The following is a 23,268-nucleotide window of genomic DNA, read 5'->3' on the forward strand; positions in this document are numbered from 1 at the left end:
GCGAGGTCATCGACCTCGCAAGCCGGCTGTCGCTTCTGGCCAAATTGGCTAGAGGAAGAAGGAGGAAAAAAAAAAAAAGAAAGAAAAAGAAAATTAAAAAAAATTAAAATATTGTTAAAATAATATATCTCTGGATGCGCTTGATCAAAATTGATCGGATGGACTAAGATTGAATCGGCAAAATAAAAATTAGAATTGAATTGATAAAATTGTAATAGATTTAAGATTTTTTTTTAAAATAATTCTCCTGATTTGAAAATTTTGGAAAACTCCAATGATAATACATTAAAAAAAAAAAACAGAAAAGATGCTTGCTAAATTTGTATCCAAACCGCCTGTCGAAATACATGTGAACTGTTAGTCACTTGGACATATTGAAAATGACCCCTTTGGTCTCTCGATTGCCATTTAGCCTCGGACACTGCAATCGTGCATAATTCCAAGATTTAACACATCACACGTGCACCTGTCTACTATATATTAAACATTTTTAATGGTGAATGGATTTGCGTGCCCAGAAGAAGAACGAATAGCAGACGCGGATTAGGTTGTCACGAGATCAATTTCCACCTCCTCGACACTGTCGCCACCTTGCTTATCCTCTCTCTCTCTCTCTCTCTCTCTCTAATTGAAGTAAATGTTCGCTTTCACTGCATAAAAATTGAAAAAATTACTAAAAGAGTTATAAATCCATCTCGCTTATATCAATTCGGTCGTAAACCTTTTAATTCAATTAATTTAGTCCTAAACTTTTTAACAATTTGTCAATGTAATCTATCTAATCAAATTTGATCGGAGAATTGCTAACGTGAACAAGCGACGTCCTACATAACGCAGCTGGCACTAATAGTGATAATTTTTTTAAATTTTTTAATATTCTTTATTTTATCAATTATTTTGCTTTTAATTCGTTTTTTTTTTATATATATATTGTAGTCGGCGAGAATTGCCGTTCCAGAATGGAAAGTCCTACATGTGATGCCGTTCCAATCTCTATTCAGAATTGCACCTAGGTTCAAGAGATCTCAATTTTTGTAGGATATCAATCGTTAAATTCCTCACAATTGCACCATTTCATCAACACACGATCACAAACATCGTTATTGGTCCCTTCAATAGCGTCGCATCGTGTTATCTTCTCTAGGATGCGAACGTTCCAGAATGGAAAGTGTCGGACGTGGATGGCGAAGGTGGCAAAGAATGCAAGTTGCAATATGAAATGCCAAGACATTCTTTTCCGGGGAGAAGGCGCATTACGGGTAGGATTGGGAAGGAATCTGCCGGGAGATAGGACATGGAAGAGAGGTGTTTCTGAGGAAGCGTCAAATGTTGTTTAGCTGTCAATCCCTCCAAAAACCTCTCACGGGCTCATCTCTCTCTCTCTCTTGTTAGCCATGCAAAATATCAATTATTCTTCTTTTCTCCATTGTTTTTGGCCAAATGCAAAATGTCACTTCACACGCTTTAACATGCCCCCACACGTCTAAGATGTCGCACGTTTGCCTCAAGAGGAATAGCGCAAGGTCAGGACGTCGGAGGATTTCCAATTTAAGAAACCGGAGGTCGCGCGGTTAAAATTCAATCAGTCGAGTCTCGATAACACCGGACAGAGCTACCCCGCATAAGCTGAAGGTCTGAACTTAACCGGTTTATGAGACTCGCAAGGCGTTTCACGAGCCTCAAGGTGACCAAGTTTCCGGCGCTTGTGTTCTCGAAAAAGCAGACTTCCAGTTACGGACAATTTGTCGGCCTTTTAGGTGGACCGGTAGAGGAGGAAGCGCGAGATCAGATGACAGTCCTGTGGAGATCTGATGGCCTAAGTACAATGACTTCCATCGTCCATTGAAGGCCTAAGTACAATCCTGGCGATAGGCAATTTTATATTTCATTCCGTGTTAAGGAAGGCAGAGTCGGTCCACCTTACCTGCGTTAATTTTTCCCTAATCTTAGTTGACACACGTTACGCTAGACAACAACATTAGGGTTTTCTTTTTTTAAATGCTTTTCGACAGTCACGTGAAGCCTTTATTTGATATATCTATTAGGCCAACTAGCAACATACGCACGTAATCATCGTCAGTAGTGGATTTGTGGTCCTTTCGCAAATGATAGGCTTACCCTTACAGCCAAGTAGACTAGTTAAACGGATGGATCGGATGGGGTTTGGATATGATCATAAATGGTCCGACCCAAATAGACCCATTTAACTCAAAGTTGGATGAGACGGTTCCGCAAAGAACGGATATAAGTTGTTGCAGTTGTAAGGAGTTCACCGAAAACCTCATAAATGTCGTGGCACCCTTTTTTCCGGCTGTAGCTGTTGTCACAGGCCGTACTATTGGAAAATTAACGTTTTTAATATTATGTTGGGGTATGGTTCATACTCTTTATCAACTGTATTTTATTGATAGTTTAGATTTGGACTCATGAATAACTCATATTACATATAATCTCTTTCTCTTGTAATTCAGAATTATAACAAAAATGTGGGAGGTGCTAATTATAGTGGAATCCTCTTCTAAATGCAGCCCTCATTTAAGGGTCAATCAAGATAAAACCTTGTGTCTTGATTTTTCTTTATCACCTTTATTCTCTATTCCGTTGTGTTTGTGCGACTAATCCTAACACATCCCGAATAGGTTGCTTTCTTCTAGAGCCGAACTTACGGTCAAGCTGAGGTTTAGTTTTATATAGAATCTTAATGTTTATGCAAACCCCGGCTTGATACAGGGACGAGGAAAATCTCAAGATCTATTCGGAAATTGTTAACTAAGTAGCTCACGTGAGCACCTAGTGGAGAAACGAATGGTCGAATCACCTTCTTAGTGATCCTTAATCATCGAATCTTATCACCTAAACAATCCCACTACGTTCAACTAATCACAATTACTTAAAAAGTTTTTTTCTTTTTCTTTTTATGGGAATGATGCATGATGGACCACAATTCGACGAGCGGGAAAAACCACATGTGATTTGTAGTCCGGCTGTCGGAGGTTGTTTCCACATGTGAATAATAAACCATGTTGTGTTATTACCAAAGAGACAAAATTGGGTTCTACAGGAATCAATTCAAGCTGTGCCGTAGTTCCAGATTGTCAGTGGAATTTCTAGCTTGTGGACTCATCCCAACTGGCCCGATGCTCTCTACATGCTTAAGTTTCCTTGGCTGTGAAATTTTAGCATGGTACGTATTGAAGCTGGTTAGGTCTTTCCTTGATTCCACATGCCATTTATTTCCTACATTCAGCTATTTCCAAATCACTATACTTGTGTATTCTCTTGAGGTCAGCCCGAAGAAGACAAACTTATGTGCCTGTGATAATTACTCGATATGCGTGTGTTGAGAGGATTGCCGCAACCAATACATATTAGTCCGGTGCTGAAGATGGCAACACGGTAAATGGCGATGGGCGTGCATGAGAGAGAGAGAGAGAGAGAGAGAGAGAGAGAGAGAGAGAGAGCTTGAAAAAGAGTGGCTTCATCAGATTTAGTGGCAGCGGTCAGAGGTCATTAGGGTTTGAAAATAAGAGAGAGTGAGAGAGGGCTAAATAGTGACTATTGTCTTTTTCGATTTAGTAAGGTGACCCGATTTATGAATTTATACTCTCTTTATGATTTGAGTATGAGAGAGAGAGAGAGAGGGCTAAATAGTCACTATTGTTTTTCGGTTTTAGTAAGGTCACTCGATTTCTGAATATATACTTTTTTATGATTAGCACATAATTTGCTCATACTATCAGATAATGACTAGATTCATAATCAAATACAACCAAATTAAGAAGGGATTCCTACTTGTATGTTCTTGGTGATTAATCTAGAAGCTCTAGACCAATTCAGGACAAGTCAACAATCTCTCTCTCTCTCTCTCTCATCTTCCATTATTCAGGAAACAAAGACAAGAAATAACAATAGAGTTCCCCACAGAACAAATCTAGATGGAATGTGGGGCAACAAGTAATTTCACCCTGATGAATATGCAAAACACTCAATGGGTATCATTGTGGCCTATTAGGTTATAAAGAAGCGGAGGCCCTTGTGCCAAAAACAAACAAATGATGAGATAGGTTAGGTTATTTGTGAGCTCACACACGCTATTTAAAAATGCCTCATCTCTTGATGCTCCATTTGATTGGAAAGAAGCACCGGAAGAGGAAGAAAAACCCCAGAAGCTGAGACCAGCTTTGGAGCTCCAAGGCCATGTCTTCTCGCGAGCAAAGGAGAGCGGCTCTCTACGAGAAGTTGCAGCAACTTCGCGCCGTCACCAACTCCAGCGCAGTAAGTAGTCGAATCCATCATCCATATACCCTGTAAAGCATTGCACAAGTGAAAGAATAGAAAAACCAGATGCAAAAAAGTTCTGATTGCCCTTTGCCGTGAACACGAAACGTGCCTTCCCATGGAAATTTGCCCGTTTGTTCAATGTTTTCTCTAGGGAAATCAAGTTCTTGATAGCGTAGATGATACTTATCATTTGCATATGTATACGTTGACTAAGTACCAGCAACTCATTTGGCAGGTGAATAGAACTTCAATCATTGTGGATGCAGCCAAGTACATAGAGGAGTTGAAGGAAAAGATAGACAAGCTGAACGAAGAGCTCGGAACTTCGACAAATCAGGATTTACCCATGGTACGCCTTTGTATATATCGTCGATCACGTGCCTGGAATAATGCGAAGCACATATTGCAGATTTCCGTAAGCCCTTGATGGTCTCGTGACACGGTCAAAGACTCGATTGCTGTAACGACCTTAATTTCTAAACCCATGTCATACGTTTCTACGATGCTAATTGGAAAGTTCTTTCCTCTGCTATAAGTGGATCTGAAGTACTATAGATTCCTTAAGAATTTCACGTACTTATGATTGAAATTGTGACATATATATATAGGGATTGGCTTGTGAGTTTTTCAGGAGGTTAACGTCGAAAGCCAAGAGAAGGGGTTCCGAATAAACGTGTATTCGGAAAAGAACTGCCCAGGTTTGCTTGTTTCCATACTTGAAGCCTTTGAGGAGCTGGGGCTCAACGTTCTGGATGCTAGGGTTTCTTGTGCAGACAATTTCCATTTAGAAGCGGTTGGAGGAGAAGTAAGAAACAGAATACTTCCAAATCTTAAGTGTCTTCATTTATTCTTGACTTGATGTTCGATCACTCCATATACAAATACTTGAAGTGAAATTAACTTCTCTATAGCGTACAACGGCGGTCGAAAATTTTGTCTACAGAAGGGATTGATCTCATGAAAATTGCATTTGCTACAAGATGGATAGTTATCTGTATAAACTCACAAGTTTTGCTAGTATAGTAGTCTTCAGGCCATTGTGAGAATAACAAGTGTGAGCCACAAATTCTTAAAAGAGTCGACCCCACAACAATTTATAATTACTTGCTACTTTCTTTTTTGTGGCCAGAATAGACTATTGCTCTCACAGTAGATTAAAGACTGTCACTTGATCACTTCTCTAAACTTAATCGTGCGCACGTGGAGTTGACTCCTCGTGTGAAAAAGGCGTTACCCTTCTTTAAATTAATCATTGAAATACACATACATGTCTATTTATCAAATTGACTTCGCACCTTATTTCCCCCTCGCAACCGTACTGCTTTTCTATCTAACATGAAATGCGGTTCCTGATGGTGCGGTCTGATTATCAACGCCATAGTGCATCCCAATGTCAACCGAGAAAATTAACACTGAATTAGTTGCTTAAGATGCATACATTGAAATGCTTTCTTTGTTTACCTGCAAGAATATATTTGCGTCTTTTGTTGTGAATTTTAAGTGCAAATTACTGGCTACATTTTGCAGGAAGATGGGCATGACAACATAGACGCTCAGGTGGTGAAGCAGGCAGTGCTGCAAGCTATCAAGAAATGGAGCGACGAGCAAGACGGTTAATTACACTTGAACCATCTGTGAATCTTCTCTCTCCCTCTTTCTCTTTTGCTTCCTCTTTGCTCTACTATGAAGCCAGCAGCACCTGTAGAAAAGAGAAAGACAGGGAGAGGAGGTAAGGAAAAAAAAGGATTAAGATGCAACAATTGTAACAAAAGTATCCGATGATAGGATAAGTTTGCAGCAGCCAAGGAAAAGGGTTTTAGCGCATAATCAGGACAAAATTTGTTCAGTGATGATTCATGTCGATATGACAACTAGGCAATCTTTTACTGCTGCTGGAATGAAACAAATGAAGATGCAAAAGCTAAGTCATGCTTGTCATTGATAGTTCATGTAATGAGTGCTTAACAGCTGTTCATGATTGGAATTGTCTGGGTCATATCAGTATCTGCCAAAATGAAGGATGTGATGGCAGGAAACATTTTGAAGAAAATAGACAAAGTTTTTTGGTTGAGGGGCTTTTCTGTTGGAGGCCATCTTAAAAAAATGGGGCAAACACATCTGCCCTCACATCAACTAGTTGAGACAAAAATGTAAATGGGATCTCAAATGTTTTAGAATGATAATCTATGATGTGATTATGCGCTTTTGATGATGTATTATCTTGCTTTCAGGCAATTATTTTACTTAGCACTGTTGTTACTTAAACTATATATCATGCGTTAACCATACAATTAGCAATTAATCAATGGTAGATGTTAAAGCATTTCGTATTGCTAAATCATGGGGTTTGTTCGGGCTTTATACACATGGTCTCCCTCTCGCCAATGACTATTTAAGCTTTTGGATTAGACTACTTTTTAATGGTGGAAAGTCTCGAATTAGGCTTGTGTACATGATACGCAACTATTTAATCTGTTTATACACAAAGTCGCCTTTATCACCATTGATTTCTCATAGATAATTCCTAAAACCGTACTTATCCGTATTAATAGCAAATAAGGTGATTTGTGGAAGAAAAATTTATCGTGTATTATTTATTTCTTTATTATACAAGTCTTCTATAACCCTCAAATTTTCAATGTCAAGTTAGTTCCTAGCCATAATCAATGTTTCATATAAAGCTTTCTAACTGGCAATGACTTAAAAAATCAATGTTTCATATAAAGCTTTCTAATCGGCAACGACTTAAAAACCACGTAAAATCGCATCACAATCTAGTCGTACTTGGCTATTTAAACCTCGATGAATATGTATCTAATAGTAGCTCAATTACTAGTAGTGTGTTTCAGTTGATTTATGGGATTTTTCAGGAGCAAGGTTATTTTTATTATCATATCGGAATGTGTTGCTAAGATCACTTTTAACCATCGCGATTTCGTAAGCGGATGTAGTATTTTTGCAAGGACCTCTTCGGTTGATGGCTAAAATAAGCTTAGGCCAAAACCTTATAATAGTAGTTTTCATTTCGTCGACCCTATTTGGTGGGGAGTCAATGCATTCCATGTATTGTGTGCATTATTTGGGGAGTAACCAAGCATAAAAATCAGATCTTGGTGGATAATTCGAGTATTTCATTGAAAAAGATGGATTTTCTTCCATACCGGTAGATTATGTAGAGAGGTGAAAACTGTCAAAATATCGGCGGTTGAAGAAGTTACCAATCCAAAAGAAAAAAAAAAGTAACCGATCACTTGATTTTTTGATACTTTTTGGTAACTTGCACGCATGGCAGCACTTCTGCTTCAGGAATTAACTTCTTGTTAGAAGTTGATTTTTCTGCTTCTCCTAAGAAGTAGGAATTGATTTACGATCAAAGAAATTCGTTTGGTAACGGTTGAAAATTTTTACTTCCGAAACATTATTAATACAAAATTTTCTATGAAAAATTATTGTCGACCGCCGAAATATTTCTACTTAATTTTTAAAATTTTTATTTTTTTATAATTAATTTTTCCTATGAAAAATTATTTACTTTCTAAAAATAAAAAAAATTATTAATTTTTTACTTCGGTCGCCGAAGATGGTGACTTGGCAACCGCAGGTAGCACGGTGGTCGATGGTTGGTGGCCGCCAAAGGGGGCGGTGGTCGGTGGTGGTTGGCGGCAGTAGCTATTCGCGGTTAGCGACAGAGGGTGGTGGCCGATGGTGTTCGACAATAGGCTGTGGCCGGCGGTAGCAATGGTCGGCGGTTGACGGCGGTCGCGAGCGAGGATGAGTGGCAGCCGGTGGAGGTCAGAAGTAGGCGGTGGTTGGCGGTGGCCGACGGAGGTTTGCGATGGATGGTGGTGGGCGATAGTCGGCGGTAGTCGGAGGTTGACGGCAAGGAGTTGTGGGTAACGATGGTCGCGAGTGGCGGCGGGCAGCGGCAGAGGTCGGCGGAGGAGGGCATGGTTGAAAAGAGGATGAAGATATAATGAAAAGAGGGTGAGGCGAGAAATACTTCTTGAGTTGAGAAGCGATTTTTTTTTAACTTTTTAATTTGGGGGAAAAATAGCTTCAAAAGTGAAAATTTACTTCTGAAGTAGAAATTTCTTTCATAAGTAAAACTATTTACCAAACGGATTTATGCTGCAGAGGTTGTATTACCAAACGGATTTCTGCTCTAGAAGCTCTTTTGGAGCATAAATTCACTTTCATAAGTGTTACCGGGTGAGAAACACTTCTGCGGCAAACGGATTTATTTGTTTTAGGATTGCGTGAAGCTTATCAACTTTTATATAATTTTGTGAACATTTATTGTGTAACTCATCAATCTTTCCTCGTTAGATTACCAACTAATTTTGGTTTTCCAAATCTCATTGAGTTGCTTGTCAAAGTCTATTAGGATATTCTTTAAAGTTCACCAACTTTCTATTCTTTGTTTTTTTTTGTTGGTCGGAACCAACTTTCTGTTGATTTACCCACTTTTATTTGTATTGCTTACCAACCCCACTATAATTATGCACTCTTTCTAGAAGTTACAGCCTTAATTGAAATGATTACCAACTCTAATCCGATTAAGTTGCCAACTCTTACTATTTCACATAGTTATCGACAATTATCTGTTTTTTTAATTAATAATTTCTCTCATCTTTAATAAACCAAAAAACTACACTTATCACTTACAAACTTTTATTCACATTTTTACTATCACCTTAAATGGTTCGACCATTGTATGAGATTACCAAAATTCATTAAAGTTACTTATCACCTTTCTTTTTACTACTCACGAAATAGTTTTGGGTTACTCTGTTAAGTTGTTATTACCAATATTTATTTGTTATTCTAATTTAACAACTTTTCTATTGAGCTACCACTTTTATTTGCCTCATTTGCCAACTTTTTAAAGTTACAAACTTTACAACCTCAATCAAGTGATCACCGGTTGTTCGCCAATTAATATTACGATCGACGCATAATTACAGCGAAGTAAAACGAGCGAGAAAGAGAAAATAGAGACAAGAGATTTTATCCCGATTCACTTTTAAACTGGGACTACGTCCAGTAGAGGATTTTACTATAATTAGCACTTCGCACCTCTCGTACATCATTCGATTGCAAGCGAAAAAGAATATATATAACAGTAGCTATTCATGAGTCCAAACCCAAACTACTAATGAAGAATTATGGGCTTAAATCGTTAAAGCTCTCTGGTGTCCATGGAACACTATTCCCTTAAGACCCCTACCAGGGCGGCTCTCCCGGATCCCCATGCTTTTCTGTCGTGATTCAAACTCCTATTTGAGTTACGACAGTTTATTTGGGCTTTTTTTTTTTTTTTAGATACTAACTTCTCTTATTCCTTACCAAATTTTATTTACATTTCTTACAAAGGCTTAAATTTACTAACTAGTAAATGAATTATCGGTCTTTATTTGTTATGAATTGTACAAGTTTTTCTAGTTAAATCACCAACTAGTTTTGACTTACCAACTCTTATTTTTGTTGCTTACCAATTTTTTTTTTCAACAATGTATTGTTTTCTTTATTAAGTTACCACTTTTATTGGTCTCATTTACCAGCTTTTCGGATGTAAACTCTCTTTAGTAATTACCAATCTCAATGGAATGATTATCAACTTTTTAAGAATCAAGTTACCAAAGTCTTATATTAGTTAGTTATCAAAGCCTTTTTGGTTTTAAACTTTGAATTACCAACTTGTCTTATATCTAACAACAACAGAAAAGTTCTCTTTTTATCGACTTTTATTTACATCTTATAGCAATGCCTTAAGTTTACCCACGAAACTGAACTTACCAACCTTTTTGTGGGACTTATCAATCTTCTCTTATTAAGTTACCGGGTAGCTTTTAATTATAACTTTGTTGCGCGTTTAAAATCCTTCGACTAAGCCCAAATGAGTTCTCGGGCTTTGACCCAAATAAGGTTGAGGCCCAAAAGGATTATCCACGCATGAATCTTTCATCGAATTTAATCCGTTTGTTTTTCAATATGGAGTTCCGGGTCGATTTTGGACAGAGAGTGTCAAATGCGAAAGATATTTATATTGAGACGAAAGTCGTGATACAAACTCTTGGCAATCCGTCAGCCCACTTATTCGACAATGAGACCAACTTCACGTCGTACTGGGGTTCAAGGTATGGTTGGAATTTAATCGACGAGGCCGAACCAAATTGAGGACACAATACCGGAATCTATTCGACGACACTGGACAGTGGATGTAGGACACAATACCGGAATTTAATCGACAGTATTAGACATGATTAGTGATGAGTACAACATCGGAATTGAATCGATGATGCTGAACTTAATGAGCAGACGCCAGAATTTAATCGACGACACCTAACTCTGGGTATGACTCTCACCGGAATTGAATCAACGATGGGAATCTAAAAGCTACAGTTAGACTAGAAACTAGGTAAAAACTAGGTAAAAGAGTTAAGACTTGTTTGTTGAGTTGTTCGGGGTCCTTTTCTCGTTGAATGACCCGCGATATTTATAGGAAGCTTCTTGATAATCGCCTACGATTTTCCACTCCCGTACATTTTCCCATTCTTCGACGGTTCTTGGATTCGTGCGCCACTTCCTCTTTCACCTTTTGAGATTACCACCTTTTTGCGTAACCGCTTTGATCGTGGTTTCTTCGCGCGTCTTTTCCCTCTGCTTTTGGGAACCGACGCGTGGCACCCTCTTGATCCATCAGAGCTTGATTCCAGTACGCCTAGCTGTAGGTAATCATACCTTCCTCACGTACTTGTCACGTGACACCTTAGGGGATTCTAGGTGTCAACAAACTCTCATATGAGTTACTTAACAATGTTTATTTGGTTGTTTCAATTTACCAAATCATCATTTGAGTTATCCCTTTTATTTGGTTTCCTAAGTTGTTTCGTTCGAGAAGCTTTCAGAATCGTCGTGGTGGGTCTTAGGAATTTGTCCTTTATGAAACCTGGTGAGTAAGTAACAATGATTGAGCGATCAATAACACCAATTTTGCACGAATATCCATTCATCACAAGCAAATAATGCAGTGGGGTGTGAGAGATTATTGTGGTTGTAAGTGAGCATAAAATGATGATTTAGGTTTACTAATTAATAAAGAACAACACATGAGGCTGTATCATACGGAGCAGTGATCCACCATAGTGATGATCGGATTGTGGTTGGGTGGCGTACGAGCAATATCATGGGGATTGCTTTTGTCTTCTCATCTTGGTAGTTTAGGACAAGCTTCCCTGTCATGATGGTGGATTTAATTCGCTCGTTCAAGTTATAGGAATAGACATTGGGCAAGGTGTTGATACAACATTATTTTGGTTATAATTGAGAATTTAAAGTTGTGGAGAAAATCTGTCGCTCCTATATTTTTGACTAATAAAGAGTAGTTATAATGCGGCCGAGCATGTTGGGATACATGATGTGTACATGGACTAAGTCGTGAAGGGTCTCGACCCTCGCCTATGGCCCTGCGACACTTATAAAAGACTAACAAATAAATATAATTTAAAAATATTAAAATATTATTAAAAATTATGTACATCAATGTCGAACATGCCACGTATGACAACTAGGATCCACGAAAAAATTGGATGGATGGACTTAATTGAGAAAATATGAAAAAGGTTTAGGACTCAATTGGTAAAATTGAAAGGTTTAGAACTGAATTAGCAAAAGTACAATAAATTTGAGACTTTTTGGATAATTTTCTCGGCGGAAGAGTGAAGCTATGAGCAAGATTCGCTCAAGTATACTCTTATCCCTTTCACAAGAAAATGGCCTTGTCTTCTCCTCAACGGTGGAATATGACGTTCTTAAAGCTTCGTTTGTTTCGCGAAAAATAAATGATTTAGAAGACATTTTTTCTAAAATGATATCTTGTATTATTCAAAAACAAATGGATGAATGAAAAACAATTTCATCGTGCATGAAGATTTTTAGACATAAAGTAATGTGCATAACAAAAATATTTTTTTATCAATTAATTATTTCAAATAATATAAGCAATTACTTTTTAAAAGATATTATTCAAATCATTTATTTTTGCAAAACGAATAATGAATTGTCGTCTTTTCCTTTCTTCAAAGAAGCCCAAACGTTCCATCAAAAGGGTACGGATCCCCGATTAAGCAACATGCTTAGTTTGAAGGGATAATAACATAAATGATGCGACGTCCTAGAAATTCGACATATGTTTGATAGTAAAATTTAGTTTATGGAATGATTGTGAATTCCAGCTTGTTGCTTGAAATTGGATTCTTAGGGATTAACCAACGGAAATTGGAAGTTTCTCGAATCGTTGATCGAATTAGCATAGGTTTCGATTGATTAGTCGTTGCGCCTTACAATTGAAATTCTTGCGCCCGAGCCTAGCTTGGAACGAGCCAGACTTGAGAAAGGTCTAAAATGCCCTTCATTGGTTGGCCAAATGTCCAATTTACCCTTAGTTGCGAAATAACTATTTTTCCTCCAGCCAAAACTTGAAATGACCAAAATGCCCTTGGGTTTTTATGAGAAACAATACAAGGAAATTAATGAAGTCGGACCCACCTCATCTCATCTTTAGCCCCAAAGTCCACATTTTCAACTCCTTGTGTGTGTGTGTGTGTGTGTGTGTCTCTCTCTCTCTCTCTCTCTCTTCTTTGCCTTTTGTGGACGATAGCCCCCTTTCCCTCATTTCTTCTTCTTTTCGTGCAAGCTAGCCACCACGTAGCACACATCACCCTTTCACCCACTCACTCTTGCTTAGTCATCGCTCCCTCCACCACCTTAGGCCACCACCATCATTGCCGTACGCTGCTATTGAACCCCCGGATAGAAGCTCGATGATCGGCTCCCCTGTCTCGGCCCTTGTCATGTTTTCCCCCTCACCCGATCACTCACCTTGCATTCAGCCACCACCACTCGACCTCACCACCTCCTCCTTGCTCTGCCGCTAATGCCTCGCCATCCCACCACCACCACAAGCCACCATGGGCTAGCTCAAGCGATCCCAGCAACACGAGAACTCCCGCGCCCGCCCCGCCCCGCCACCGCCTCTATTTTGCTTTAGGAATCCTATCCCCGACGCCTGTTCCAACTTCTTCAACCCTCTAGCAATCACCACGGTCACCCTTAACCCTCCTTTGACCTCCAGCTGCCACCCCCGACCGTCCGCAATGGCCGCAAAGACAGCCACCAAAGCCGAACGGACCCTAATCCGAAACTCGCCTTATTTTCTCGCCTTGTTCTGGTTTTGCTTATGGTGCTTGCTGTTCGCCGCCTTCCCACCTCCTTTCGGCCACCGTGAGCTACCTCCGACCACCTACCCGTCTCGCGATAACCCCTCAAACCTCCACCATCGACCTCGGAGCCATCCACTACTCATAGGCCGCCAAAATGACCACGACCAGCTCCTACCTTCCCCTGTTTTGTGGGCTTGAATCGTAGGCCAGATTTGTGGGATGTGGTCCAAACTGGTTTGAGTCGTGTCCTGTGTTGTTGGGCCAAGTTTCTAGGCCTTGTGCTAGGCCCATGGGCCAAGTTGATCGAGAGTTTAGGCCCATTGTTCGAAGTTTTGGACTCGTGATCCGATCGAGTCTAGAGTTCGCTCCGAGGTTCCCAAGGATCGTTGTGGCACTCCTCTTTGTGTAATTGACGGTGAGTTAACCTTTAATCATTAGTTAAGATGCTAATTACGTTCGATTAGTTTAATTAGAAGATCGGGGTATTTAGGCAAATTAATTAGGGTCAATTTAGGTTAGAAACTTGATTTAGGTTAAATGGCCATAATTAGTTAGGTTAGTTCGATTGTGGCTATTTGGGATCAAATTGATTGATTGGATGATTGTTATTGCTTGATCGCGAGTGAGCGATAGGCGAGAGACAAGCATACAATCAATTGGCGAATCGGATTAATTAATATTAAATTTATGAAGGAATTGAATTTCGATAAGCATGATTGGGTTGAATGTCCGTAATTGAATTGATTTGGCCTTGCTGGATCAATCATTTATATTGATTATATGGTTGAATGCCTTAATCGATTGTTGATTGTTTGTTGGATCGATGTCTATATTGATCTTTTGATCAATTGTTCTCTTGAATGCTTTGGATGATTGTTTAGGGGTTAATTGCCCTGTATTAGTTGCAAAGTCCGGACGATAATCCGTGTATTCATACTACTATATGTGAACTCAAGCAACATATTTTAGCATGAAAATGGCCGAGGGCCGAGTCTTTTGGCATATCGTATGAGCATTCGACTAAATATGAGATTATGAACTAGCTGTTTGTTGAATGTACTGAAGTGGTCACATAATGGGTTTCTTGACAATGTCGTGTCGTGCCGATCGAAATTCCACGACTTGTTAGATGCATGCCTTTTTGTGATGCCGGATTGAACGGATACCATTTGTAGCTTGTGACGGACCGAAGCCCCTACATGGATTCCTAGTAATTTCGTGTTGTGTCGATCGGAATTAGACGGACTATTAGATGCCATCGCCGTAAGTAAGAGATGAAGCTTGATCTTGCCATTAGACACTACCAATCGTAGTATAAAGTTATGCTAGACATGTGCATTGGGCCAAATAGTCATTAATAATTGAACTACATATGATGTTACGTGTGTGGATTGATGTAATATGACATGATGTGACATGTCTCGTCCATGTGCGAGTATGGGCGTCTCAATTATAAAATGTATGGAATGAATCAAGTAGAACGACGGAAGCACATACTCAAGTCGTCATTGCATTTGTGTGGTATTCTAGCGGGTAAATTGCATGTGGTTGAGATATCTATATTGTGTATGTGATTGATTGATGAGACGTTCCGAATGAATCAATGCCCTAGCTAGGTTTAGGAGTTGACTCACCGAGATTTATTTCTCACTCCGCCGTAGCTACCATTTTCGGGTCCAAGGTAAGGAAGCTGGTAGTTCCTTTTCGAAGTTGATGAGGATGAGGGTGACGTAACCCTCTCTTGGAGTATATGAGAAGATAACCCTTTCCGACCCATCTATCTCTTTTCGTTGATCTTAGGGAGTTGCCTCGAAGTATGGGGCTAAATAATGTAATATCTCTATCGTGTTAAGACGTGTCGATAAATGGAATAATGTTTTTGAGCTGATGTGTTTCCTGCTTTTCTATCCCCGTGATATGTTACTGTCTGGGAGTATTATATGTTTTTGTATGTGTAGTTAATCTCAAGGATGGGCAACGTGCTTGGTACACTATCCTTTATGACTTGAGATCCGAGATGATTTGGTAGGGATGCCGCGAGTTCGAGGATCGGGGCGTGATAAATGATCTATAAACTTTGGCTCAATATGCAAAGTAGTCCTTGAACTTTAGCCTAATATTCAATGTGATCATTGAACTTTTAATTTATTTAATTTGGTACATGGACTCTTGATACATATTCAATACGGTCATTTCATTAATTTAATATCGGTGGCATTAGTAAATATTTTCATATAGCCTAGGGATTAAATTGCATATGTACTAAAAGTTCAAGGACTACATTGCACAGTATGCTAAAGTTCGGGGATCACATTGCACATTGGATCAAAGTTCAATGACTATTTGTGTCATTTTTCCTAATTTGAATACAACAATGAGCTAATTTATACCTAAAGTTCTTAACATCATTGTGAATTAGCATTTAAGAGTTCAGTCAATTACAATCAATGCATAGATGCCAAATTTTTCAAAGAACAAAGTTATTTATTTATTTATTATATCATATTCTATGCTACTATACAAGCAACACTGTGTGTATTATGTGCCATGTGCACATTGCGAAACCATGCTCAATCCTCATGCGTTCCCACTCCTCTCCCCACGAAGGTGGGGATTCGAAGTTGGCTTTATAAAGAACGGAGTTGGCTTTATAACAAAAAGTATATTGAAATATTTTCCATAATTTTCAAAAATTGCTATCGAAAATAATCACAAGCATGGGGCCTCGATTCACGGATCAAACAGTTCTTGGGGTTCACTCCTCCAATCCATCAAATCGATCCGCTCAATGTATGAACCTAGGGTCGACTTATTGAATGAGTCTTTTTCATTGTGGTATGAGAGAGAGTCACTTTCTACATATGCAAACACTTCATTGTATTCTCCTCAACCCTTATAACTTCATATTGTAGTTCAATAGTATAATGGCGCATCGATAATACAAATTATAGCAACGCTAATTTAAGCAACATGACAAATTGTTTTTCTCACAAAATGTGGCTATTTGAAAAAAATTGGTTCAACAATTTTCAATGGAAATCCCGCTACCTACTTTAGCAGAATTATGGTTGGTTTTTATGATTCCAAAAGTTATTTTCAACATTGTTGGGACCTATAAATATAAAATTTTCAATTTTAGAGAGGAACAAGGATGTACCTAAGACCACGAGAGTCGAACTTCAAGTGAGAGATCTTAAAACTTATCTTGGATTACTTGATTGAAATGAAACCCCGTTGACCAATAGTTCTTCGAATGAGCCATTGACGTTCATTTTCGGGTCTCCTCCTTCTAGTGGGATCCGGGTTTAGTTTCCTATGAGGTTGTGTTCCTTAGCTTTCTTTGAGTCATGGGAAGTCCCATTTACTATAAGTTCGCTTGCAAACCCCTTGTCCCTCTTGCACTTAGTTATCGGTTGAGATATATGGAGGCACCGAGAGGAAGCAAGATAGAAGATATTCGTCTTAGGCGAGACCGATAAATTTCAAATGGTCGATTAGGTTGAGTTCACGTGTGAATTGTGTCATCTAGCATATTGATATTTGGGCCCATCCCTGGGATTGCACGAGGGAGGGCACCCATATGGGCCATGTCCTTTAGAGAAAGAAAAAAATGTTTGTGTTGATATTAGAGAGAGAAACCACAAGTTAGAAGCAAGAGAAATGCATTTAGACTGCATTTGGTCATCATGATATAAACTAGGATATGATATGTTTTATTCTATCCCGTGTTTGGTAGCTGTCCAGGATAGGATAAAGAGATATATAACCCGAATAAAACTATCTTAGGGGACAGGGTGAGATAGATCGGGATAGTATTTCTCAAGAAAGCAAAACTAAATTTTTCTCACAACCATTGCCTCTCCTCCATGTTAGATTGCCTCTATTGTGCCAAGCTACATCTCTCACGCACGGGGCCGTCTCTTTGGTAGTGGCAATTATCAAGTGTGGCCGCCTCTTCAACAATGCTAGGCTAGGGTCTCTTGCCGCAAAATCGGGTATCTCCACGACCTTATTCTTCAAAGGATTTTTTGGCATGATATGAGTTTATGTCCCTCGTTCTTTAAGTGCTTGAACTTTTCCAACATTCTAAAGGAGTTTCCACATATTATGAAGAACTCAAGGTTGATCGTTGACTTTCAAGGTATCTCTTTTGGGCAACTTACATGAGTGCATCTTTAACTTATGAAAAGAGACCTAATAATTAGATTATTCAACATTTGTTTACTAACTCAACAAGACAATGAGCAAGGCAACAAGTCATTTTCAAAGAATTCGACTCCAAATCAAGACCTCCGTTTCTATGAGATCCGCTCTGTTGATGTTGTGTCCGAATTCAGATGGCAAAAACCTATGCTCAACAATAATTCACTCATCAAAACTCACCATTGAATAATTTCTAAAGCATCATAATGTTTCAGCAAAATAAAGTTGATCTAATCCGTGTCTTACCTTTGACTTTAAATCCATAGTTCACCAAATAGTAGATAGAATATGACAAAATCCTTGGATTTCTTATCATATTATATCTAGTCCTATCCCGACTGAAAATATGGATGACCAAATGTAGCATTATCTTCTTTGGAAATTAACAATTTGAGGCCTATTTAGATTTCACTTGTTTCTCGGAAAATGAGTGATCCGGAAAAAAAAAACTTTCATAAAAATAATAGCTTGTATCGTTTACGAAAATAAACTAGCAAAAAACATATTGCGATTGACTAATTATTTCAAGCGTTATAAGCTATCATTTTTTTGAAAATAAAATTTTAAATCATTTATTTTTTTATGGAATAAACAGAGCCTTACACTTGGAGATTTTTTTTTTTTTTATGCAGAAGGGAAGTCTTACACAAGGGTTAGAAAAACCTAGCGAGGTCGTTAGCCCTCGATGGGGTCCAGTGATGGCCGGTGTAGTCCAGGTTTAGGGTGTGTACCCCGATCCCGGTGAGGTGCACCTAGGCAGGCCTCGCTAGTCGCACACGATGGTCAATGAAGCCTTCGCCGGGGCCGGGGAGGCAGCTCCCATTGCCTAGGGCTAACAACCTACACCGGTCCCTCCGATGATGAGGAGTGGCGGCGGCGGGGGTGGCAACGGTAGTAGCGGCACCCACGAGCCTTGCCATTATATATAGATATATATATATTGAGTTTTTTTTAAATAAAACTTTAGCCTTTTATATTTTTTAATCCAATTTATATAAAATTTGAAGAAAATAATTTTAAAAAGCCGCCTAAGAGAGGAAGAAAATATTTTTTTTGGTCAAAAGAGAGAAATTTTTTTTACAAAATGCAATGTTAGTATTTTTCATTTGATAAATTAACGGTATTAATGGAGGGACTTGTTGCACCAATATGATTATTTTTAGGACTTGATTGTGCTTTTTAAAAGTTTTAGAATTGAATTGCACTTTAGTGATAAGTTTTAGAAAGTTAACTTATCCCTATTTATTTCCTGTTGACAAAAAAAAAAAAAAAAAAAGAAGACAGAAGTTAATTATTTCCTAAAGAAAACTAAACTTTGACCTAGCATACCTTTTTGTCCGATGCAATTGACTAGAATTGCGTGCCAACTGGAAGCTCGTGGTCCAAAGCCTTTCGATTATGCGGTCGAATTTCAAAAATACTTTTTAGATCACGGGTTAGCATCTGCCGTGACAGATAGTGATGGTGAAAAGTTACAATATTTTCAACATAAAAAAAAAAAACCTTTCTTTGACTTGATACTTAATGTGACATTAATTGATCAGGTCGAATCATAAATTTCTTGATACCTCATAATTGGATGATATTGGCCCTTAAAAAATTACTTTTGCGTTACGGGATAAACATGGAGAGATCCCTTATTTGTTTCGCGAAAAATAAGTGAATTGAATATATTTTCAAAAAAAAAAAATATCGCTTATATTACTTAAAATAATTAGTTAATAGAACACATTTTCATTATCGCCGTAGACGATAGAAATATTTTCCATTCGTTTATTTTCACAACAGATAAAAGCGATCATTTTAAAAAAAAATACTTTTTTAATCGTTGAATTCCCGTGAAACAAACAAAGCCCTGGTTTGCCAACTTTATTAGTCAAATTTTCAGACCTCTACTCACGAAAGCTGGTCAATTGACTCATAGTCAACTACCAAATGTTTCGTAGAAGGATCCTTGCCGGATTTGATCAAATGTGTGGTTTTTGAGTCAACCAAAATCATGCGCCTAAGAAACGCGTCTGTCAATTTCAATCAGCTGCAGTAGCATTAATAGAGTGCTCTTCGTCAAATCGTTGCCTTCTAAGTTTACGCATTATGGACTGCTTCCATTTGCTAGTAATCTAACCATAGTGATGAAGATGTAATTTGTTTAAGCAATCTAAATCAAGATTAGGAGTACAGAAGCCAAAGCAAAACCCAGAAATGAAGCACAGATTTTTTGCTGGTCTGGTTCCTCCAAATCAAGTGGCTACTACATCAACATAGTATATCTGTCTGAAGCTGTGTTGCGGGGCTTGGTTAATCGTCGGGACGATAATAAGCGTAAATGGCGTAGATGGCCTGGACGAAGGTAAGGACTAGGAGAATGAAAGCAGCGGCGGCCGAGATGAAGGACCAAGGGCTGCCGAAGTACTCGCGCTTGATCCCCGTCCTTTGAACATGCCACTTGTTCTGGTGGTACCGGTTCACTTGCTCGAATAACTCGGCCAAGTAACTCTTCTTCATATCGAACATGACATCCTTGGCGAGATCATTGAAGAACCTCGTGACCTCCTCGTCGGTCCCCAGAAAGTTTGTGATTATGTTGCGCTGAGACAGGAACTCTGCGTCCAACGCCGAACGCACGAGACATCTCATGAGGATCATGTAATTGGTGATGTGGCTGGAGCAGTAACGGTAGCTCTGCTCGAAAGCCACGCAGTTGAGGAAGAAGGAGCTGGTGAAAAAGTCGAGGGTTAAAGGAGGGATCCGAAGCACTCCGTCGTCGAACACGACGCTGATTAGCTCATCGCTCTCCCTCGGTTCAAACTTTATCCCCGCGAGTTGCAGCTGCTTCGTGGAGGGTATCAGTTGAAGCGACTCTTCATCGACCCATCCGGGATGTTCGAGATCCAAATGGCCGATTATGCCCATTCGGAACAAATCAAGCAAGTGCGTGACATTGGAGACTTGGTAGTGCCTCTCAAGGCGTTCCGCCGGCAGTCTGAGCGCATAGTTGAAGAACTCTAAGGCGATCTCATTGAGGGAGGTGTTGGCTTCCGAGGGAGAGCTGGATAAGTCGTAGATCGTCTGAAGAACGATGAACGGGATCTGGTTTTCAATCAGGAGGAGGTCGAGCGTGAGGGACGTGAAAATCCACCGCATGGAGAACAAGGGGTCGTTGGCGTCCGGTCTGATCACTTGGGCGAAGACGCGGAACATCTCAACGATGAAACAAGCATCGAGAACCATCATCTCTATAAAAACCGATGTTTCCTGATCGAGGGCCTCCGAGTAGCTGTCCCGTATGCCGGTCTCCAGCGAGGCGACGGCCTCAAAGTAATGGTCCAGGCCAGCGCCGTAGTCTCTGGTCCGATCGAGCATAGCGGAGAACAGTCGAGGCTTGTGCTGTTCGATCAGCATCAGCTGCTCTTCCCCATGGTGGTACGGGCCAACGGACACAACGCGGGGCTTGTAAGCCTTGGCGTTGCTCTCCACTTGGCTCTTGGGGACTCTGAAGATGCAGCAAGAGTAGCTGTTGGCAGTGGGCTTCAGAAGAGTCGGCGTCTGCCTGAACCGTCCCTCCATGTGAGAAGTCCAGCCGCGCCCCGCATCCGCTGCCACCGTGATTGCGCGGTGGTTGGTGTCTCCGTTCATTCTTGTCTTGGCGGTTGCTTCCGCCGTGTCAGGCTTTCCTGAGTAGTGTGTGTTGACCAATTTGCGCGGTGGAATTTTTTGCTCGGTTTCTTTATAAGAGAAAGACTTCCACGTCATACGGCTGCGAGGAAAGAGGAGGAAGAGTGGAGTCTACTGTTCCGCTGGTCAAAAAAGACGGAATTCAGCGCTACGAAATGTCAAAAATATCATCAATATGTAAAATGTCGTTGATAAATTCTTTGTGCCATCAATAATTAGGGCCTAATTCCCTAGAAAATCCCCAACTTAAGGTCAAGTCTCAAATCTGTCCCAATTTTTTTTATCTAAAAAAAAATCCCAAACTTTATGTTCAATCCCAAATTTGCCCCGAACATTTTGTTTGTCTCGAAAAAAACCCTAAACTTTAGGTAAAACACAAATCTATCCCGAACCTTTTTTTTTTCTAAGAAAAAATCACCAATTTTTACCCTAATCTCAAAACTTCCCCGTAAGCCCTCTGTCCAAAAATCAATGTTACGCGTCCTTAATTTTCATATATCTTAGAACCGTTTCCTTTTGTGGAATTTTTTTAGTGGGGGTGGAGAAGCCGTGTTGATTCATACCAACTGCTCCATTACTTTGCTAATGTTGATTTTTTTTTTTTTATCGATGTCGAAATGTCATATCAAGTTGGGAATGAACCACGGGGTAGATTTGAGAATACATTGAACATTTGTGATTTTTTTACACAAAACAAAATTCAAGGCATATTTGGGACTGTTCCTAAAGTGTTGGGCTGCTTTTTTCAGACCAAAAAAAAAAAAAAAAGTTGGGGGCGGATTTAGGACTGGACCTAAAGTTTGGGATTTTTTTCTGAGACAAAAAAAAATTCAAGATAGATTTGTGAACTAAACTAAAGTTTGGATTTTTTTAGGGAACTAGGCCCAATAATTAGTAAGTAACAAAGGAAAATAACGGTTTTACCATTCTCAGTGCGCACCACCACTAGATTATTAAACGTTTTTAGATTGCATAAGTGGGCCTCTTCGACCCCAAAAAAAAAAAAAGTTAATAACTTAAAAACAAAATGATAAATTCAGCACACTCAATAGTCCACAGTAGATTAGAAAGCATTTAAAATTTCGCAAGAGTAGTCAACAATTAACCAGTAACTTAGCAACAGGATAAGCGTATTGATCTGAATGATGTAACTATACATGTGTGTATTCGTGCGTATTACAACGTTCATGTGTAACTATCTTAAACCTAGCGTTCTATAATTTTTAATCTAGGAGATTCCAAAATTGACCCTAAAATCGGATCAAAAAATTATGGCAAGTTCCAAATTAGGTTCCAAGGAAAATAGAGTACGTTGCAGGTTCCAAAATATTGGGAACGGATTATAACAGGATTCTAAAACCTACCCACCCAGTCCATTCTTGCCTCTAGGATTAGATGAAGACCAGATATGCGCCTGAACATTCCCACTATAACTTTGCCGAGGACCCATTCGCCCCCAAAAATCTTCTAGTGCTTATTGGTGGCAAAGCGTGTTCGAATACAGAGAATCCCACGTGAGTGAAAAAACCTAGAAAAGAAGACAGCCCGCGTGGGGTCAAAATTCCAACTTGCCCGGCGGGATCCATCAAAGGGTCAAAACTGGTTGCCGTACGCGTAAATTCCAGGAGACGGGGACGCGCTTGGGGGGTATACGACAGACCGTCGCTCTTTCTCTTACGAAAGATATAAGAATTGAGCTTGTAACATAGCACGGCGATCGGATCTGTTAAACACCGTGCCACGCCGCCCACGCCGTTATCGGATATGTCCCATTCAGGAGCACGATTTAGAAGCCCGGCCTCCAAGCCGGTGTATCTGGTATATGAGCCGGAACCTCACGAGGACCTAAAGCGGCCTAGTCACCCCCCCATTAACCCGCCTCAGCCCA

At 39.6% G+C, this 23,268-nt stretch overlaps 2 protein-coding genes across 2 annotated transcripts; one reads left to right on the forward strand and one right to left on the reverse strand.

Moving 5' to 3' along the window:
• The first annotated feature begins 4,056 nt into the window (after positions 1 to 4,056).
• On the forward strand, positions 4,057 to 6,206 carry LOC115749304. Its single transcript, XM_030686048.2, has 4 exons — positions 4,057 to 4,275; positions 4,517 to 4,630; positions 4,913 to 5,086; positions 5,809 to 6,206. Exons 1-4 carry the CDS (start codon positions 4,198 to 4,200, stop codon positions 5,896 to 5,898), a joined length of 456 nt encoding a protein of 151 aa, XP_030541908.1. The 5' UTR covers positions 4,057 to 4,197; the 3' UTR covers positions 5,899 to 6,206.
• A 13,797-nt stretch (positions 6,207 to 20,003) lies between these two features.
• Positions 20,004 to 21,341, reverse strand: LOC115749263 (UPF0481 protein At3g47200-like). Its single transcript, XM_030686000.2, has one exon. The coding sequence runs from the start codon at positions 21,339 to 21,341 to the stop codon at positions 20,004 to 20,006; it is 1,338 nt and encodes a 445-aa protein (XP_030541860.2).
• Between the last annotated feature and the right edge of the window lie 1,927 nt (positions 21,342 to 23,268).

Source organism: Rhodamnia argentea, chromosome 10, assembly GCF_020921035.1.
Source record: "Rhodamnia argentea isolate NSW1041297 chromosome 10, ASM2092103v1, whole genome shotgun sequence".
In the NCBI taxonomy this organism is placed as follows: Eukaryota; Viridiplantae; Streptophyta; class Magnoliopsida; order Myrtales; family Myrtaceae; genus Rhodamnia; species Rhodamnia argentea.

What these genes read in the sequence shown, in the direction of transcription:
- LOC115749304 (XM_030686048.2), top strand. Translation starts at nt 4,198, where the DNA reads ATGTCTTCTCGCGAGCAAAGGAGAGCGGCTCTCTACGAGAAGTTGCAG. An exon ending in CAAATCAGGATTTACCCATG is followed by an intron (nt 4,631 to 4,912) that starts GTACGCCTTTGT and finishes TGAGTTTTTCAG; the next exon opens with GAGGTTAACGTCGAAAGCCA. An exon ending in TAGAAGCGGTTGGAGGAGAA is followed by an intron (nt 5,087 to 5,808) that starts GTAAGAAACAGA and finishes TACATTTTGCAG; the next exon opens with GAAGATGGGCATGACAACAT.
- LOC115749263 (XM_030686000.2), bottom strand. Translation starts at nt 21,341, where the DNA reads ATGAACGGAGACACCAACCACCGCGCAATCACGGTGGCAGCGGATGCG.